At 40.6% G+C, this 19,516-nt stretch overlaps 1 protein-coding gene across 2 annotated transcripts in view; it reads right to left on the bottom strand.

Moving 5' to 3' along the window:
- Positions 1-7,291: 7,291 nt before the first annotated feature.
- The window catches only part of ZSWIM8 (zinc finger SWIM-type containing 8), a 177,517-nt gene continuing 165,292 nt past the window's right edge, over positions 7,292-19,516 (bottom strand). For both annotated transcript variants that reach the window (XM_075348847.1, XM_075348846.1), the window contains exons 24-26: positions 16,803-16,922; positions 16,296-16,474; positions 7,292-8,243 (exon numbers count right to left, since the gene is read on the bottom strand). In XM_075348847.1, the coding sequence (XP_075204962.1) occupies positions 8,040-8,243; positions 16,296-16,474; positions 16,803-16,922 (503 nt within the window). In that variant the 3' untranslated portion in view covers positions 7,292-8,039. The remainder of the gene's footprint in view (positions 8,244-16,295; positions 16,475-16,802; positions 16,923-19,516) is intronic.

The raw sequence follows: 19,516 nt of genomic DNA, 5'->3' as shown, positions 1-19,516 counted from the left end.
CTGTGATGTATATACAGCAATCCCAGCCAACTCAAACCTGGAAAAGCAGTTGTGAAAAGCAAAAAGATCAATATCGCCTAATATTACAGCTGCACCAAAGAGTACAAGCTCCAGCCGCCACAGTGAGTTAATTGTTTGACCAAATATATTAGGGTAATTTTCAAGTTGATAATTTTGTATGGCCCCCGAAGGTTGGTAAAAATTTCCAAATGGCCCCCGGCAGAAAAAAAGTTTCCCACCCCTGTCCTAATTAGTAAATGTGTACAAATCAAGGCAAGATTACTAAATACTGCTTCACAGGCAGACTGAGCGGCTCAATGTCAGAAGGGCTTACATGAAAGTTCATTTTTTTTATGCCACAGCTATATAATCTGCATTTGACAAAATCGAAGGATATATCCTTGATCAGGGAACATATTTGCTTTTGTTGGTAAAATTATAAAGTTTTGGTAGCCTTCAACCCACAGGAACGCAATATTTCTTTGAATTATGGATATATCATATTCATGTGTGGTATGTATAGAATGCTGGAAGGATGTTCGGTAATATGACAGCCCTATTGTTCCTCTAGGAGGTTCCTGTGAAATAATATGAATTAGAATAGAAAATTGGATGGGATTAAACCTCAGTTTTGTCCCCATCTCATCCAATTAGTCGTTTCCTTTGGCTTTAGCAAAGGAAGGAGTGGGCTCTGGTGAGAACCTTTATAGAATAGCATTGGAAGACCTCAGTAGAAGCAACAAGCATTGCCGATCTGTATGTCTTTTGGCATTCTCCACCAGAAGTTCTCACGGATCCAATTAATAAGTAGTACCTGTATTTTAGAACTTATTACTTCATCTTTAAACCTTTTTTTTTTTTTTTGAAACACTGTACTTTTTTGTATATTAAATCTAAAATGTCTTTTTTCCTTGCTGCTCTAAACATACCCACAAACACTGAGGAGGGCGAGAGTAACTTGGCTGTGTTGCGCACTTACCGGATTTTGCCGCGGATTTTCCGCGGATTTGCTGCATGTTTCGCTGCAGAAAATGTTCATAACATCTCTGCAGTGAATCACCAACAAATCCTATGGAGAAAAAAAATCCTGTGCGTACTAGGCAGAATTTGACAGCTGCATGTTTTGCTGCGGAAATCCCGCAGCAAAAACAAGTGCATGTCAATTATTTTCCGCAGGTAGCTGCGGGATTTCACTAATTTCATTGAAAAATCCCGCAAGGAACAGCCTTCAGAAAAACCGCACCAACTCCGCACCAAAACGCAACAATCCGCATGCGGATTTTGGTGCGGAATTTGGTGCGGATTTTTTCCGCAGGTGAGGAAATCTTTGAGAGCCTGCGGAATTTTCACAAGAAATTTCCTTTTCCCAGTGCGCACATAGCCTTACCGTGTGTATGTCAGGGTTCATGAATATTGCATCAGGTGCTTGGGAAAGCTTGGCGGTGAGTTTGCTAGTGTGTGTGATCCACTGGCCTATCACAACAGTGAGTGGTGTGTATGTGAGAACTGGCTGTGGGGCACGTTAACCTCATTGTCACCCTATTGTAATAATGGTGTGTTTGGAAGGTGAGTCCCCCCCATTACAGTCCAGTCACATTTAAGGCACGTGTGTTGCGAGTGATGTTCATAACAAGTCAGTGGGTGGCAGCAGAATCCAGTAGATGTGTTCACTGCGGCCTCCAAGACACACAGAGGTGACGTCACTGAGTTCACATGACACATGCAATTTTTTCCCAGGAGATGCAGATTTGGTGCAGAAATGTCTGCACCTAAATAATAAATGACACTATATATAATGTATAGCATACACACTATTTCTGCATTTTGGGTTTTGTTTTTTTTTTTAGTTCTCAGTTGTGATAAGTGAGCATTATTATGAGACTCAATTACCCCCCCATCTGAATATGAACTGCTCATTATGAGTACATAGCACCCGAGAATGGCGGAGCTCACCCAGCACTACTAACTGCTGTGATGTTATCCATATACAACACAGGAAAAAAATTAGATTCTACTTGCCCATCTCCCTGTAGCACAATAGGGAAGCTGCAGCATGAAGGGCGTGAACTGCAGTGTAGCGTGGTCATCTTGCCATATTGTTGAAATCAGCCAGCGATGGGTGAGCAATTCAATTACTAGACAGCAGCCATGTCAAACTCCAGCAGCTACCTTTTCTAAGGGCAAAATATCAAATTAAATCCTTTAGGCTTAAAAATTCATTTTCCAGTTACAGTCCATCTAGTTCAACCTTCCTCCACCAATTGTACATTTTGTCACTAAATCATTTAGAACCGACAATGTTGTGTGTACTGAGGAAAATATCCAGCCCTTTTTTTTTTTTTTTTTTATAAAAGTTGTGTCTGCCATTACTACCTCTTGTGGTAGAGCAGTCAGACTGTGGAATGCCCTACCTGTAAAGAACTCTTACCTATTTAACTGTCAGAATCACCTTGCTTTCATTCAGTGAGTGCCCCCTAGTCCTTATTCCTTTCAAAGACAATACTAAGTCATGTGCCAGTCCTTTATATTGACCACACATGTATTTATGCATATAAATGAGATCTCCTCTGAGATGTTTTTTTTTCTAAGCTCAACAAGCCCAACTTTTCCAACCTCTCATTATACGGGAGGCCTTCCATGCCTTGTAATAATCTTGTTGCCCACCTTTTGACCTGACCCAAACTTCTGAATGTCCTTTTTAAAATGTGGAGCCCAAAACTGGATCCCATATTCCAGATGTGGCCTTAAAAGTGATTTATAGAGGGGTAACAATACGTTGGGATCACCGTATCTAATTATCTTTTTATACATACTAAAATCTGTTTCTTTTTGCAGCTGCTGCTGTTTGACATTCACTCATAACTGTTAAAATGAGTCAAACATTAGTGAAAAGGGAGGAGAGTAGTGATGGGCGAACCCGTGCACAGACCCAGAACACTGGCTTCAGCCACCCAGATAAAAAAAAAAAAAAAAAAAGTTAAAAGGAAACAAAATAGAGATTAAAACAGGACAGTTACACTTCGAGTCTTCACGTGGCTATCACACTGCTTTTGAGTTCGCTCATTAACCCTGAAGGATTAACTGCTTCCACCGCCCACCCGCTGTGAAAGCGTCTGTGATTGGTTAGTGAGGCTTTAAAATAAAATAAAAAAATGCGCCCCCCCCCCCTTCAATTTTGATGTCAAGATAAAGCTGACAGCTGGGGGCTGGCATTCTTAGGCGGGTGAGGCCCATGGTCATTGGTCCTAATTGTTGTACCATTAGATTCCAATTGCTCTTGTGCAGTGGCAATCAGGGTAATATAAGGGTTTAAAGACAACTGTGATGTAACAAAAAAAAAAAAAAAATCATAGCGGTCATCAAGCCCGCGTTTAGTAATGAGGAGGGGTCTGACTCCTCCCATTACTAATCATGCAAGTACAAGTAAACAGAAAAATCCTTTATGTAAAAAAAACAAAACACCCTATTTCTCCAATTTATTAACCCCCAAAACACCCTGCAGGTCCGGCGTAATCATGACATGATATCCCACGACTATTCCGGCTTTCCTACATCTGAGGTCGCAGTGCATGGTCACATTAGAAAACGTGACCGCTCACTGCGTCCTCCAAGACACAGAGAGGTGACGTCACTGAGTTCACATGACCTCACAGCTAGGGTTCCCACAGTACCCTAGTTGTGACCTCAGGTGAACTCATTGAACTCACCTCAGGTGAAGTTTTTGAAACTGCCAGATTACCGTATTAGGCAATTTCCACATTGAATATTCAGGTGCAGACATTTCTGCAACAAATCTGCACCCAGTGTAAAAAAAAAAACAAAAAACCGCACAGTAACTACATGCGTTTTGATGCGGATTCAGTGCATTTTTTTTCCCAGGAGACGCAGATTTGGTGCAGAAATGTCTGCACCAAGATAATAAATGTGCACACATTGTCTTATTCCTGTAATCCAGCTTTGAGTTAAATGACTGACCTGAATTTAACGCATTGAACACACATCAGGTGAAGTGTACCTGCGGTCACAGCTGGGGTACCATGGGAACCGATAGCTATAAACTCAGCGACATCACAGCTGCGGCTCAGTGTCCCTGACGTTGCAGTGAGCTGTCACGCTTTCTTTTTAATCAGATACATTTTTATTATAAGTTTTTCTTTTTAACATACAGTACATACCATTAACAATAAACATCCCCCCCACCTAGCCCGTTCCGTTCCGGTCAACAGTCTCATCCCGAGCTGTCACGTTTTCTAATGTGACCACGCACTGCGACCTCAGATGTAGCGGAGCCGGGATCATTGTGGATAATTGTGTGGATTACATCACACCAAGAGGGTGTTTGAGCAGTTAATAAAATGAAGAAGGAGGGTGATTTTGTGTTTTTGTTTTTTAAATAAAGGATTTCTATTTGTGTGTTTTTATCTTTTTACTTACAAGGTTAGTATTGGGGAGGGGGGTTCAGACCCCTCCCCATTACTAATCACAGCTGTCATTAACCCCTTATATTACCACGATTGCTGCTGCACCAGGTCAATCGGTATGAGTCTGCTAAAGCTATTAGATGCCACAATTCTGGGGCGGCTGTGGGCTGCTATTTTTCGGCTGGGGGGGCCCAATAACCATGGGCCTCCCCAGCCTGAGGATACCAGCCCTCAGCTGTCCACTTTTTCTTGGCTGGGTATCAAAATTGGGGGGGACCACACGCCATTTTTTTTTAATTATTCAAATAAAAAAAAAAGTCACATGGGGTCCCTCGCATTTTGATACACAGCCCAGATAAACACACACACAGCTGGGAGCTGTCTGCTTTATCTGTGCTGGTTATCAATATACAGGGGACCTTGTCATTTTTTTTCAAATTATTTTTACTACACACCGGCAGTCTGATTGCAACCAGTCACAGAGGGTGGGTAAGGGAAGCAGTGAATATGCATGAGCGCTAATCAGCAGACCCGGAAGTAATTTGACAGCTGTGCAGCAATTAATTTATTATTCTCCTGTTTTGCAGCCCCTTAGCCCTTATTAACACCATTTTACGGAACACGTGTTTGGGTCCTGTGGTTCGACATCCAGGCTCATGTTTGGGTTTAACTCTGCTCCAGAACCGGACTTTTTTTTTTTATTTAAGTCTGATCGGACCCGCCGAACCCAAACATCTATCTTTAGAGGAGAGGAATCTGACAAGACGCAAAAGAAGCATATTCCCCCTGTAATAACAGATATTAAAAAGATTTTTATCCACTTTTCCACTTGGTATAGGGAAAGTACAAGCTGCATAAATTAAATACATCTTTGGAATTTGATGAGGTTAGAGGTATACCTTCTTTAAATAACCATGTCAGAATAACTGTAAAACCCTTTCAAAGCTTTCTGGCTTGCTATTAACATTAGCATTTTATGACCAATCCTTTTAAATACCATATAACACCTGTAAAATAAAATGCCCTTTATTCTCTCCTATACTGGTGGTGTTTCAGTGCTGGAGATGTAAGTTTTCACAAAGTCTCGTGACATTTTTATACTACCAGAGTCCTGTGGGCCAGTCAGCAGCTGCCATTCAGCTGTGGTACTCTCCCTTCCTTTGTCTAGGGGAGGTATTAACAGACCAGCCCTTTTTTTTTTGCAGAGGTCATGTGGCAATAACTTCTTCATGACACGACGTACTGAGTATGTCATGGATGGTATCAGGATAATCCCCGCCGGCTGCCACGGTGAGCCTGTGTCGATCCCCACACGTCAGCTGATTTGAACAGCTGACAATTGTGCCTCCCAGGTACGAGTGGATCTATGATCCACCCGAGCCTCTTAACCCCTCACATTGCACTGTCAAAATGTGATAGCCCGAAGTACATGCCCGCAGCGGTAAGCACGCACTCGCCCACCTTCAAGAGGAGAGCAGCATTTCAGCAGATCTCAGCTGAAAATCTATAAAAATAAATATACACATATTTGGTATCGCCATGTTCAAAAATGCCCGATTAAAAGATAACATCAACTAACCAGATTGGTAAACTGCATAGCAGCCAAAATTGAGTTTTTTGGTAGCCACAAATTTTGCACAAAATGCAGTAACAGGTGATCAAAACGTAGCATTTGAGTAAAAATGATGCCGTTAAAAACATCAGCGCGCGATAGTTTTGGTAAATGGTGCAAAAATTGTGATTTATTTTTTTTTAACACCTTAGATAAAAGTAAACCTATACATGTTTGGTGTCAACAAACTCATACCAACCTGAGGCATCACATAGACACATCGGTTTTACCATATAGTGAACACTGTGAATAAGATATCCCAAAAACAATTGTGCAATCGCACTTTTTTTTTGCAATTGTTTCGCAATTGGAATTTTTTGCCTTTTTCCAGTACACTATATAGTAATAACTAATGGTTTCATTCAAAAGTACAGCTCGTCCTGCAAAAAAATAATCCCTCATATAGCAAGATTGACGAAAAAATAAAAAAAAGTTACGGCTCTCGGAAAAAGGGGAGCAACCCCCCCCCCCAAAAAAAACGTAAAATCGCCCAGGGGTGAAGAGGTTAATACCACGTGAGCATAGGGAGAGATATCTGGCTCGGATATTGCTGGTACGGTGCCAGTAGGTGAGGCGAGTATGGAGCACTATTATTTTATAGTAATTAAGAAGGTGTTCTCAAGAGTAGTGGACACATCTTTAAGCAAAAAAAAATAGCAGCCTGTATCTTTGTAGTGCAAAGTCACTGCTGTAGAGTTGCGCGAGTACCTAACTATTCGTACTCGCAATACTCCTAAACAAGTACGGTCTAATACTCGCGTATTAATTCCGAATAGCGTGTGCAATGCAAGTCAATGGGGTAAAAACTAGCAAAGTAACGAGTAACTTGAATGACGTACTATTCGTGCGAGTAGCAAATGTGCAGAATTCAGGTTACTTCTTACATTGCGAGTATTCCCCATTCACTTGCATTGCACATGCTATTTGGAATGAATACGCGAGTATTAGACCGTTCTCGTTATGAGTATAGCGAGTACAAATAGTTAGGTACTCGCTCAACTCTAACAAACGGTCTATGTAACACATGGACATGGTCTCCAAGATTGGCATCTCTTAAACTCCAGCCCTCATATACTCCCAACAGGTCATGTTCTGCATCGGGATTTCCTTTGTATTACAGTCAACTGTACTTAATATGCTTTGCTCTTTTTATTTTAACAAAAGGTGTAAAACAATATTTTATATATGTATATATACACACACACACACACTTTTTGGAGGAATTGTGTCTGTGAAAAAATATTAAAACAAGACAAGGTTGGTGTAAAGAATATTTCCTTTTAATTAGGAAACAAAAATAAGACAACAATGTATCTACCAGAAAAAAAGAAAATTAAAGGAGGATATTCTGCTTTGAGATGATGCAGAACACACATACTTAAATTTCCCAGTTGGCAAATAACATTCCCCTTTATGTTGCATTAAAACACATACCAAGCCTTAAAGGAACAGTGTTTACTAAGCTCAAGGCTTCTGAGCGCTGCTATTGGCTGGGAGAAGGGCTGTTTAATTCAAATGTATTTACTAATAGAAGAGGAATAGAATACGTGTCAAAGAAAAAGTCAAAATAAATATTTTGCATATGACAGAACATAATGAAGACAAACATACAAATACAAAAAAAAAAACCTCTAAATAACAAACATTAAGCAGACTTTTCAACAAAGTCCCAACCAATAACATCAAAGCCAGACAAAAGGGTCTTGTAATATAAGGAATGACACATTAGACATGTGATCTGTTATGTATTAACTAAAATAGTGTATATATATATTTTTTATATATTAAAAAAAATCCAACCTTGTACAAATAGTTCACACAGCGGCAATCAGACCAATTGTTTCATTGCTGCTTCTAGATCCACAACACATCATAGAGCTGGTTCACAATTTTAGAGTAACCATCTAGGCCTGAGCCTGCAGCGGTGTCTTATCCTATTGCTCAGCTAGAGTCAGACAAAGTCCTGCAGGGGTAAGCCGTGGTTATATGCTGTCTCTCTTGGGGGGTCAAGGTGAATATGTGGCCATTTCCAGGGACACCCTCTGCCACAGTTCCTTGGTCTGCTTGCCTCTCTTCAGGTTCTGTAGAATGTCATTGAACTGCATGGCTCCTAAAGGGGTGAGGCAAAACGCACTCCTTGCACTTCGGATGGCATTTACAAAGTCATCATAGTCTGCTGGGGTCAGGTGTATCAAACGATGGTGGATGTACTGCAAGAAAACAGAAGCCATATTACCAACATGCTAAAACATCAGCGATATTACAGACAATTTGTGATTTCCTCCTTTTGCATTTTTGTCTGAAAATTTCTAATGTTTAACAAGATGTGCTACTAAAAAGAAAAAAAGAAAAAGAGTGAACACATAAGGTAACGTTCACACTGGCATTTATTCCTCTTGTTCTCATCAAATATTCATCCCAGCAACGGGGACATCATTAACTTACAGCTTAAGACTGGACTCACACGAGTGTATGGCATCCAATATGATATGCTAGTGACCCCCGGCTCAGGCTCTGCTGCGACCCTGAGCCGAATGTCATGCGACTGTGACCCGATACTGCAATCACGTCACAGCTGCGAAGCTTAGGGCGGGCGCTGCGGAGGAGAAGGTGGGGTAAATATCCCCCATCTCCTCCATTGTCAGCCTGGGATAACATCCGAGTGCAGTCCGATGTTTCTCTCGCACCCATTCACTTGAATGGGTGCGTGTGATACGGCTCTTGCAGAAAATCACTGCATGTTGCTACTTTTCTCGCGTCCAGAATCTGGATACAAGAAAATGTGACCAACTGCTCTCCCTCATTCACTAACATTGGTCAGAGTGCAGTGCGAGATTTTCTATCATTGCAGTCGTCCGATTTCAACGCTCGTGTGAGCGTACCCTAATTCCATCTTTATCAGTTTACATACATCTTTAACTTACTATATTTAAAATAAGAAAAAAAAACCTTCCATCACTACCTGGAAACTACAGGCAAACTGTTTTCAGATTTAGTACTTTCATAAAATAATGCTGACCAGCTTATGTGGGTATTTTGTAATAGTGTGTTACTCAAATTAGCTGTATGCTCATATGTAAAAATAAAAAAATAAGGCATTTATTAATGATCCAAACTGTGAGGGGCTAATTCATATAATAGCAACATCTCCAATGTCAAACATGAGTTTTGTTGGTTTGACATTTTTTTTCACCTTGTTCCACTCCTACAATTAGGTCCTGAAATATTTGGACAGTGACAGACGTTTTGCCATTTTTCAGCGGTTTACTAAACATATTCAAGATACAGTTATATAATCAATATGGACTAATCGTGCAGACCGATTTAATTTGAGGATCTTCACATCTTAATTGGAGTAAAGGTTTAGGAATTACAGCTCTCTAACTCTGTCACGCCTTGTCTATATTCTGTTTTTGTGTGTTTGTTTTTTTCCTCTCCTTCTTCCAAGAGCCATAACTTTTTTATTTCTCCATCAATATAGCCGTATGAGGGCCTGTTTTTTGCGGGACGAGTTGTACTTTTGAATGACACCATTCATTTTACCATATTGTGTTCTGGAAAATGGGAAAAAAATTCCAAGTGCAGTGAAATTCCCCAATTTTTTTTTTTTTTTTTATATTTTAATTTACCGTTTACTACATGGTAAAACTGACCGGGCAATTTGATTCGACAGGTCAGTATGAGTTTGTAGATACAAAACATGTATTAGTTTATTCTTCTTTTAAGCGGTGAAAAAAAACATTTGGGAAAAATGTTCAGGATACAGAGCTTAGTGGTGGCTGATTTTTTACGCTCTGAGCTGATGTTTTTATTGATCCCATTTTTGTGCAGATATGTTTTGATCTCCTCTTATTGCAATGTTGAGACCGCCAAAAAACATAATTCTGATAGGTTTTTTTTTTCATTACACTGTTTACTGATCAGATTAATTAATTTCACATTTTGATAGATCGGGCATTTCTGAACACAGCGATACCAAATATGCATTCTTTTATTCTTTTATTTTCAATTGGGCAAAAGGGGGGTGATTTGAACTTAAATGTTTCGCAGTCGGCATTCACAGGAGAATCGTAATGACAGATACATGGGTTAAAAGCTGACCACTGGATGTCATAACAACCACACAGCGCCCCGCAATCACGTCACAGGTACGCCAGAGCAGAGAATGCCGTCTCCCCCTCCCCTGCCGACATTTGTTAAATTCCACTGTCAGAGACTGACAATGGGATTTAACTGCTTAACAGGTGTGGGCATATCTCAGATCCACCGGCAGCTGTAAGAGGCACATGTCAGCTGATTAAATCAGTAGTCGTGTAGGGAGGTATACAGGCTCAAACACTGAAGCCCGCATCAAATTGACACAATATATAACTCATATGTCATGAAGGATTTAATATGTAGCTATCTCTCTTTCAAGATAACAAAATTAATTTCACAATTAACTTGAAAACTTTTAATGGCTGCATGGGATATTCCCTTTTATCATCAATTAAGCAGGTAAAAGGTCTGGAGCTGATTCCAGGTGTGGCATTTGCATTTGGAAGCTTATGCAGTCAAAGGAGCCCTCAATGGAAAAGAAATAGACTATCATTAGGCTTAAAAAAGAAAGAAATCCATCAGAGAGATAACGGAAATGTTCAGAGAGGCCCAATTAACACTTTGGTAGATTCTTCCCAAAAAGAAAAAACGCACTGTTGAGATTGGGAACTTAAAAATCTCTGGAAGTCCACAGAATACAATAGTGGGGGATGATTTCAGAATCCTTTCCATGGTGTAAAGAGAAGTGAAGAACACACTTCAGGAAGTAGGAGTTTCAATATCTAAGTCTAACATAAAGAGAACACTTCATGAGAGCAAATACAGAGGGTTCCCCTTAAGGTTTCAACCATTAAAGAGAATCTGTCAGGAGGTTTTTGCAACCTAATCTGAAAGCAGCATAACTTCGGGGCAGAGATCCTGATTTCAGCGGTGTGATACTTACTGGGCTGCTTAGTGTGGTTTTGATAATGTTACTCTTTAATCAGCAGTAGATTATCATTCAAGGACTACTTGGCGTGCTGCCAGGTAGCCTAGCATATTCATGAACTCTGTATAACTGCTAGATCTGCAGCAGAAAAAACATTAATTTGATCAAAATGACAGCAAACAGCTCAGCAAGAGACATCGCTGGTATCAGGGTCTCTGTCTCTGCATTATGCTGCTCTCAGATGGGGTAGCAAAAACTTGGTGATAGAGTCCCTCTAATCAGTCTTAAAAAAATCGAAAAGCCAGATTAGACTTTGCTATAAAAACATCTAAGGAAGCGAGCCCAGTTTTAGAAAAGCATTCTTGGAACAGATGAGATGAAAATCAACTTGTATTAGAAGGATTGGAAGAAGAAAAGTTTGGAGAAGGCTGGGAACGGCTCATGATCCAAACACACCACATCCTCTGTAAAACATGGTGGAGGCAGTGTGATGGCTGGGCATTCATGGTTTCCAGTGGCCCTGTATCACTAGTGTTTATAGATGATGTGACTGAACACAGAAGCAGCTGGATGAATTCTGAAGTGCACAGGGCGATACTTTCTGCTCAGATTCGGCCAAATGCAGCAAGGTTGATTGGACGGAGCTTCACAGCACAGATGAACAATGACTTAAAATATACTGTGAAAGCAAGACAGGAGTTTTTAAGGCAAGGAAGTTGAATGACACAGTCAATCACCAGATCTCAACCCTATCAAGCTGCAGTTCATATGCTTAAGAAAAAACTTAAGGCAGAACGACCCACACACAAGTAACAACTGAAGTCACATATAGTATAGGCCGGCAAAGCATCACAAAAGAGGGAGGAGACCCAGCATTTGGTAACGCCCTTGGCTTCGAGACTTCAGGCAGTCATTGCTTACAAAGGATTCTCTACAAAGAATTAAAAACATTTTCTTTATGGTGAAATTAATTTGTCCAACTACTTTTAAGCCCCTGAAATGATGAGGATTTGTAGAAAAATGGCTGCAATTCCTAAACGTTCAACCCATGAAATTATACTGTCAAGGGATGAATTTGGGTAAAGACTGCTAATGGAGTCTTCGTTTGGGATATCCAGAGACGGTGCCGTATCAGCTGTATACCAGTGCCGATATACCAATGTATAAGACAATGGACACAGACATGTTCTCCTTGAGCCAGCGTCATCAACTGAACTCGTGTATTGCAAGACCACCAATTATACAGTTTGCATCTCTAACCTTGAAGCTAGACAGGGAGTACTTTTACTCCTTAATTTCTCACTGCGCAGTTTGTTTCTTGTACATTCTTTCTGTGTGAAAGCTACTGATAAGACTTTGCAGCTTCACATTCTGGCTTCATTATCTTTGCTTAACTCCTTCATGACTTATACAACTTAGAATTATATTATGGGTCTATGCGATGGCTACATAGACAGTCAGATAATTATGCAACTACATCTACATTTTGATTTATTTATATACACAGATATTCTTATTACGTTTGAACAAACAATCTATAGCTCAGTGCCACCTCCACAATACCTGAAAGTCTACACTTCAATACATCTCAGTTGTTTCACTTTAAATCAAAAATAGTGATGCAGATCCCAAATCACGCTGGTCACAGCCCAAATATTTCTGGACCTAGCTGTATAAATTGTACATTGCATTAGCATTGACTTTCTGTAACATACAGTAACTGAAAATACTTTTATACACCAACACGATTTAGCACCAGAGTGGGCACAGGCTATATGGCCTCAGGCGTGTTACCTGCACAGCAGGGCTCAGATGTTAGTTGAGAAGTTCATGTTCTCATTAAGGGAAGAAAAAATGTAATTTTATTAAAAGACTCCTACATACTCAAATACTTCCTAAGTGGCCGTCTTCATTTATTAAACAGGATGCTTGCCCAGGAAACAGAAGAAAATAAACCATTAAAATAATTGAAAGTCATTTAGTCAGGTCTGCAGGAAGAACATGACATTGATGCCTGGAAAGAACTGTAAAGTCCAGACAATGGGAATACAAGAATGCCTTCTATAGACCATGTATTGTGGTTGTCTGATATGGTAAATAGGTTGTTCCCGCTTAGTAAATTAATGTCCTCAGGTGCAGGTTATTATAAATAAACAAACTGTGCTCTCCTCACCATTCCCAGGTCCACTTGCAAGTCTCCACCAAAGCTCCCAGCGTCTGACATCAGCCAATGCTAGACATCGGGAGCAGCTAGGAGACTCGCCGTTGGACCCGGGAATGGTGAAGACAGCAGAGTTTGTTTCTTTATAATAACCCAGGAACATTCATTTATTGGAATTGAACAACTCCTTTAATGACAGCTACTCAATAATTAGTAAAAAGGCTAATAGTCAATTCAATGGGAAACACTAGAGCTATTTTAATTACTACTTATTATTTTATACACAATAAAGCCATGTGCCTAATACTGTGTAGTTCCCGATCATGCCACTAGAACATCTCTGAGTGTGATACATTAAGTGTTCTGTCACCAATGTGACCAGCCGCCATTATTTAATTTTTTTTGCAGCAACTTGTGCATTAGTAATGCTCTGAGGGACCGCACGTGAGCGAGCCTTGGGGTCTGACCAGACCCTTCTTCAGGATCTGGAGCAGTAATTTTCTGAAAGTGACAATTGTTATTATATTTTGCTTTTGGGAGACCACGTTTTATGATACCGGGTCATCCCACTCTCTCTCGTTTACCTTTTAGTCACACCCCCTCTATTTTCTTCATTATGCATGGATATTATTTTATAGCTGTAAAAAGTTAAATATTATTTTGAGTCAATGACCAAATGTTTCATCGTTTATCCCATCAGTCAGGACAGACTGGACACATTTATTACTATTACTACCGTATTTTCCGGCATATAAGATGACTTTTTAACCCCTGAAAATCTTCTCAAAAGTTGGGGGTCGTCTTATACGCCGGGTCTTGTTATATAGGGAAGGCTAATTATACGCCCAATCTCCAAGACTATCAGAGAGGTAGCGCATTCCTCTGGCCCGCCCTTGTATCCTATTACCTCCTTCTCTGCCTCTCAGGCACTAAGACCCCTCCGTGATCGCGTCCGGTGCACAGGGCTGCTGTCTGCCGTCATGGCTTTACTGCAGTTGAACGCTTTACATTGGCGGTGCAAAGCATTCAACTGCAGTAGAGCGCTGACAGCAGCGGCGGCCCTGTGTATTGGACGTGATCATGGAGGGGTCTATGTGCCTGCGGTTCGCAAGAAGCACCCCTTGATGATCACATCCGGAGTACTTAGCCGCTGCTGCTGTCAGCGCTTTACAGCAGTTAAATGCTTTGCGGCATCGCCGCCGTAAAGCATTCAACTGCAGTAAAGCCATAATGGCAGCCTGCAGCGGAGGCTCCGTGCACCGGACGAGATCACTGAGAGGTCTATGTGCCTGCGGTCTGCAAGAAGCAGCTGAGGGCACTGAGGGAACGGAGGACAGGTGAGAATAATTTTTATTGTGTGTAAACAACGGCATAATAGGGGACAAGGAGGAGGACATTAATAAACAATGGGCTCATTACTGCAAAGGACATTCCAAACAATGGACGAATAACAATGGACACATTACTAAACAATGGGCACATTACTGCAGAGGATATTACTAAACAATGGGCACATTATTAGAGTACCCAAGGAAGGGGCACAAGGATGGGCACATTACTACAAGGGGTAACAAGGATGGGCACATTACATTTTATTGGGATCTATTTTTATTTTTTTTAATTTTCCAGTAGCTGCAGATTTTCGCACCCTAGGCTTATAGTCAAGTCAATAAGGTTTCCCAGTTTGTTGTGGTCAAATAGGGGCCTCGGCTTATACTCTAGTATATACAGTATATCCCAAACTCTATATTGTAACTGGAAAAGTTGGGTGAACACACTGTATATAGAGTACTCTGTGCCACACGTGGCCTATGCTATCTTAAGAAGTATTATTTTTGGGATTGTGAGCGTGCAGAAAGTAAGGTACCATATTCATAACCATCCCCTGCTACTCACACCTGTCAGGAAATATTTTCTGCCTTGACCGACTATTCAGCATCCAAAGAATTTAATTTGTATTGATTGATTTTATGGTTCAGTATCTTTTACAGAATACATTAGTTGTACAATAATAAATGCAAAGCAGCAAAACCACTGAAAGAATTTTACTATGACTGAGCTGAAAGAAGGAGCAAGAGGGGACAAAGAGGGGAGGGAAGAAGATTACATATTTATTGATTGTAATTGTCACCATATACAGTTAGGTCCAGAAATAATTGGACAGTGATCGAATTTCATGATTTGGCCTCTGCAGGTCACTATTTTTTATTTAAATTGAAACAACTGAGATGCAATTGAAGTGTAGACGTTCTGGTACAAGTTCATCTGCGTTTCATCTGTCCTCTGCTGCTTTTCCAGAACTGGCCTGGCTTCTTTAGATGTTTTTGGCAAAGTGGGGAACCCTCTATTTGCTCTCATGAAGTCTCCTCTTTATGCTAGACTTCCTGGAGAGTGTTCTTCACTTGGGTGTATGTTGTCAAGGACCTTTTCTTCACCATGGGAAGGATTCTGCCATCATCCACCCCTGTTGTCTTCAGCGGATGTCCAGGCTTTCTTGAGTTCACAAGCTCACCAGTGCGCTTTTTTTTTTTTTAAGAATGCATTAAATTTTTGATTTGGCCACGCCTAACATTTCTGCTTTCTCTCCAATGAATTTCTTCTTTTTTTCAGCGTAATGATAGTCTGTTTCAATTCTACTGAGAGCTCCTTTAACCGCATGTTGTGGGTTCACAGCAACAGCTTTCAAATGCCACACCTGGAGTCAGCTCCAGACCTTTTCCCTGCCTAATTGATAATGGATTAATAATGGAGGAATATCCCACTAAAGAGCTTTTGAGGTAAGTAACCAATTACTTTGTTTGTTTTAAAACAAAAAAAACAAAAAAACAAAAAAAGAGGCCACTACATATTAAAGAGCTGTTATTCTTAAACCTTTACTCCAATTCGGATGTGAATATCCTCAAATTAAAGCTGAGAGTCTGAACTTGAGCTCCACATTGATTATATGACTGTATCTTAAATATATTTTGGTAAACAGCTAAAATGCCAAGACTTGTGTCACTGTCCATGTATTTCTGGACCTAACTGTATATGAAGCCCCTTCCCAGCGATGACTGAGAAGGCTCAGAACTCACATATACTATTTAATAAATAATTTGACATTTTGAAGAGGCATTTCTAATAGGTAACACTTACCTGCATGTACGACTGCTGGCAGCGCTGTACCAGTTGATGAAATGCAGGAGTGCGCAGGTGGTTATGGATGTGGGCAGGGTTAAGCCGCTGAAGGGCCTCCATAATAATCTCCTGCAGTACAAATGGGCTCAGCACGCCTTTGGCTGCTCCTACACAGAACTGATGCACATAATTCACACCTAGAAAAAGGACAAAAAATAAATACAGAACAAGGCAGAAATTTCAAATATGTTAAATCCAGAACATTCAATTACAGGGAAACTATGAAGCACACGGTGTCCACTTGTACTGTGAAAGTCTATATGATGCGCAATGTCATTTCATTCTGGTAAACAAGCGCCAGCTTTCAAGCCACATGCATTCTCTGAAAAGGTCAGTAAGCACTAGATGCATAAACTTGGTCTCATTACTGGGGAAAAAAAATTCAGCAATCGAAGATGATTGGTATTCATTGTGTTCAGCCAAAGATTAATAGTCTGAGGATCCATTATCAGAACTTATGCTTACCTAACTTAGCAGCTAAACTCAGCAGCCACTTGACGTCCTCAGTGTATGGTGGGCTTCTGGAGAAGTTGTTGGGGTGGTCATTATGGGCTCTTCGACCCAACATCTCTAAGGCCAGCATTCCTGGGGGCAAATATAGCTTGTTTAAGGGATACAGCAATTTCAATACATAAAAACTTATCAACTAGTGTAGGGGTTGGGAACCTCTGGCCAATTATGGCCTGCAACATCACTTCCTCTGGCCCCTGTAATACTTAGCAGGGACCACCGTGCTTGGGCCACCAGCCACATTTTTGGTAGCATTTTAATTCTTCTTTGGGCTACCGAATGCTACAGTGCACACAATGTTGGATTAAGTCCGGACAGTGGCAAGTGTCTGCATCAAAATGTTCTTTCTGGATGCAATTAGTGCACTCCACTACGTGTGATGTATTTTTACTGCTCCAAGTGTCTCCTATGTGAGTAGCAACATCATCAATATCACCTAACATCAAAGCCTCACCAAACAGAAGCATCTCCAGCCATCATATTAGGGGGCGAGTTATTTAAACGTTTCACCAAATAGAGGAGGATCATTTTTAATTTGATCATCTTTTACATCTCCCACGAATGAGGTTATAAATATCCAAATGGCCCTTGAAATATTAAAAGGTTACACAACTGCAGAAATACAGCCTCACAGACAAAAAAAAAAAAGGATTATTTTTGCGGACAATCCATAAGTAAAAATCCAAGTGTGACAAGAAGCCATACAACTACAGATCATATCGGAAACATTTCATATTCTCAAGATCACATCTCACCACCTGTGCACTTCACCCGCTCCCGTCCCACCTCATCCCCAACCTCTCCGCAGTCTTTAACCCCACCCTAACCCATATCTTCAACCCATCACTAACAACTGCTGTTTTCCCCTCATGCTTTAAACAAGCCGCAATTACACCCATGCTCTGTGTCGCGCTATCGCCCCATATCACTTCTCCTTTATGCCTCAAAACTACTGGAACAGCATGTTCATCTTGAACTGTCCTCCACCTCCTCCCTCTTTGACAGACTACAATCTGGCTTCTGACTGCATCATTCCACTAAAAAAGCCCTAACTAAAGTCACCTATTAACCGATAAAGCCAAGCGACAGTACTCTGTCCTCCTCCTGCTGGACCTCTCCTCTAACTTTGACGTGGTGGACGACTCTCTTCTACTACAGGATGAGTTCTTGGACCACTGCTGTTCTCCATCTACATCTTCAACCAGGAACAGCTTAGACACTCCCACAACTTTCAGTATCATATGTATGTTGACGATACGCAGATCTACCTCTGTGGACCTGACATCACTTCCTTACTAACCAGAATTCCACAATATCTGCGATTTCATCCTTTTTCTCTGTTTGATTTCTAAAACTTAACAAGGACAAAACAGAATTCATAATGTTTTCTCCCCCCACCCCCACCTCCCTACTGCATCCTCACCCATCCCCTGTAGACTGTAAGCCCTTGCGGGCAGGGTCCTCTCTCTTCTTACTTGTCTGTGCCTCATATTGTTCATGATTATTATACTTTTCCCTATTATGTGTACTCCTTTTCACATGTACAGTGCCAAGGAATAAATGGCGCTATAATAATAATAATAATAGATCTAAGCATTTCGGGTGTATGCCACCTGTAGTCATAACTAAAGGTGGTATACACCTGAAACATGTAGATCAATGAAATATTTCCGATATGATCTGTTGTCATATTGACTTTTGTACACCTAACTTATGGATTGTCTAAAAAAAACCAAACACTTTTTTAGTCCGTGAAGCTGGATTTCTATTCATAAGTGTTAGCGCTAGACGCTTCCTTGCTCTGGGCGACTTGGATCACATACAAGGGTGAGCTGGAATCCTTTAATGTTTTAGATAAAAAGGTTCTCCATCCCTGGACACAGCAATAGGCAAGTCTGGAGTGTGTTGTATTGCTAAGAACTCCTACCCGCCCCCCAACCTATTTTTTTTTTTACAATTTGTTTCAGTGGATATATTTATTTCAGTGCAGTCATCAGAACAAGATTGTCTATAGCCTTCACAATTATGTGCAATAGACCACCTACAAAACTCAATTGGTATATACAGTTTTCATATGTAGTGCCTCTCTTACAGACATATTTCACCATAGCTTAAAATATCCTTTGTATGCATGAAATGGTTGCTTTCATGACTGATCTTCAGGAGCGCCTCACAATTTATTAACTACATGCTGAATTGTGTCTGCAACAAATTAGAGTGATCTGAAGAAATGACTGGGTTTCCTACATCCTAGAGAATTTTTCACTAACAGAAGGTCCGGGCTACTTGTGACCATCTGTGTGAATCCCTGCAGGGATAATCGTGTGGCTTGACTGGGACACTGCATCTCTACTCCACAGTGTATACATTGCTAACAGATGATCTTAAATAAGTTCACTATTGTCACTCCTGATAAGCCCATGTTGTCGAGTGTGAGTGTAAAGTACAATGATATGTATGCCATATATTGGGTGTGAGTACAATGACCTGTATTCCATCTAGTGTATAAGTACGAGTATACACATACTATAATAATAATAACGAGTATAATAATGATTTGTTGGCATACCACATTGGAGTAACTACCCCATGGGGTTTTTAATGACTTCTATAAACACATGGTTAATTGGCTTATTTTTTCCTTTTCCTGTAAAGTGTATATCTAAGGC

This window comes from Anomaloglossus baeobatrachus, chromosome 5 (assembly GCF_048569485.1).
Source record: "Anomaloglossus baeobatrachus isolate aAnoBae1 chromosome 5, aAnoBae1.hap1, whole genome shotgun sequence".
NCBI lineage: Eukaryota > Metazoa > Chordata > Amphibia > Anura > Aromobatidae > Anomaloglossus > Anomaloglossus baeobatrachus.
The sequence above is the reverse complement of the archived record's forward strand: the minus strand, read 5'-3'. Positions and strand labels throughout refer to the sequence as shown.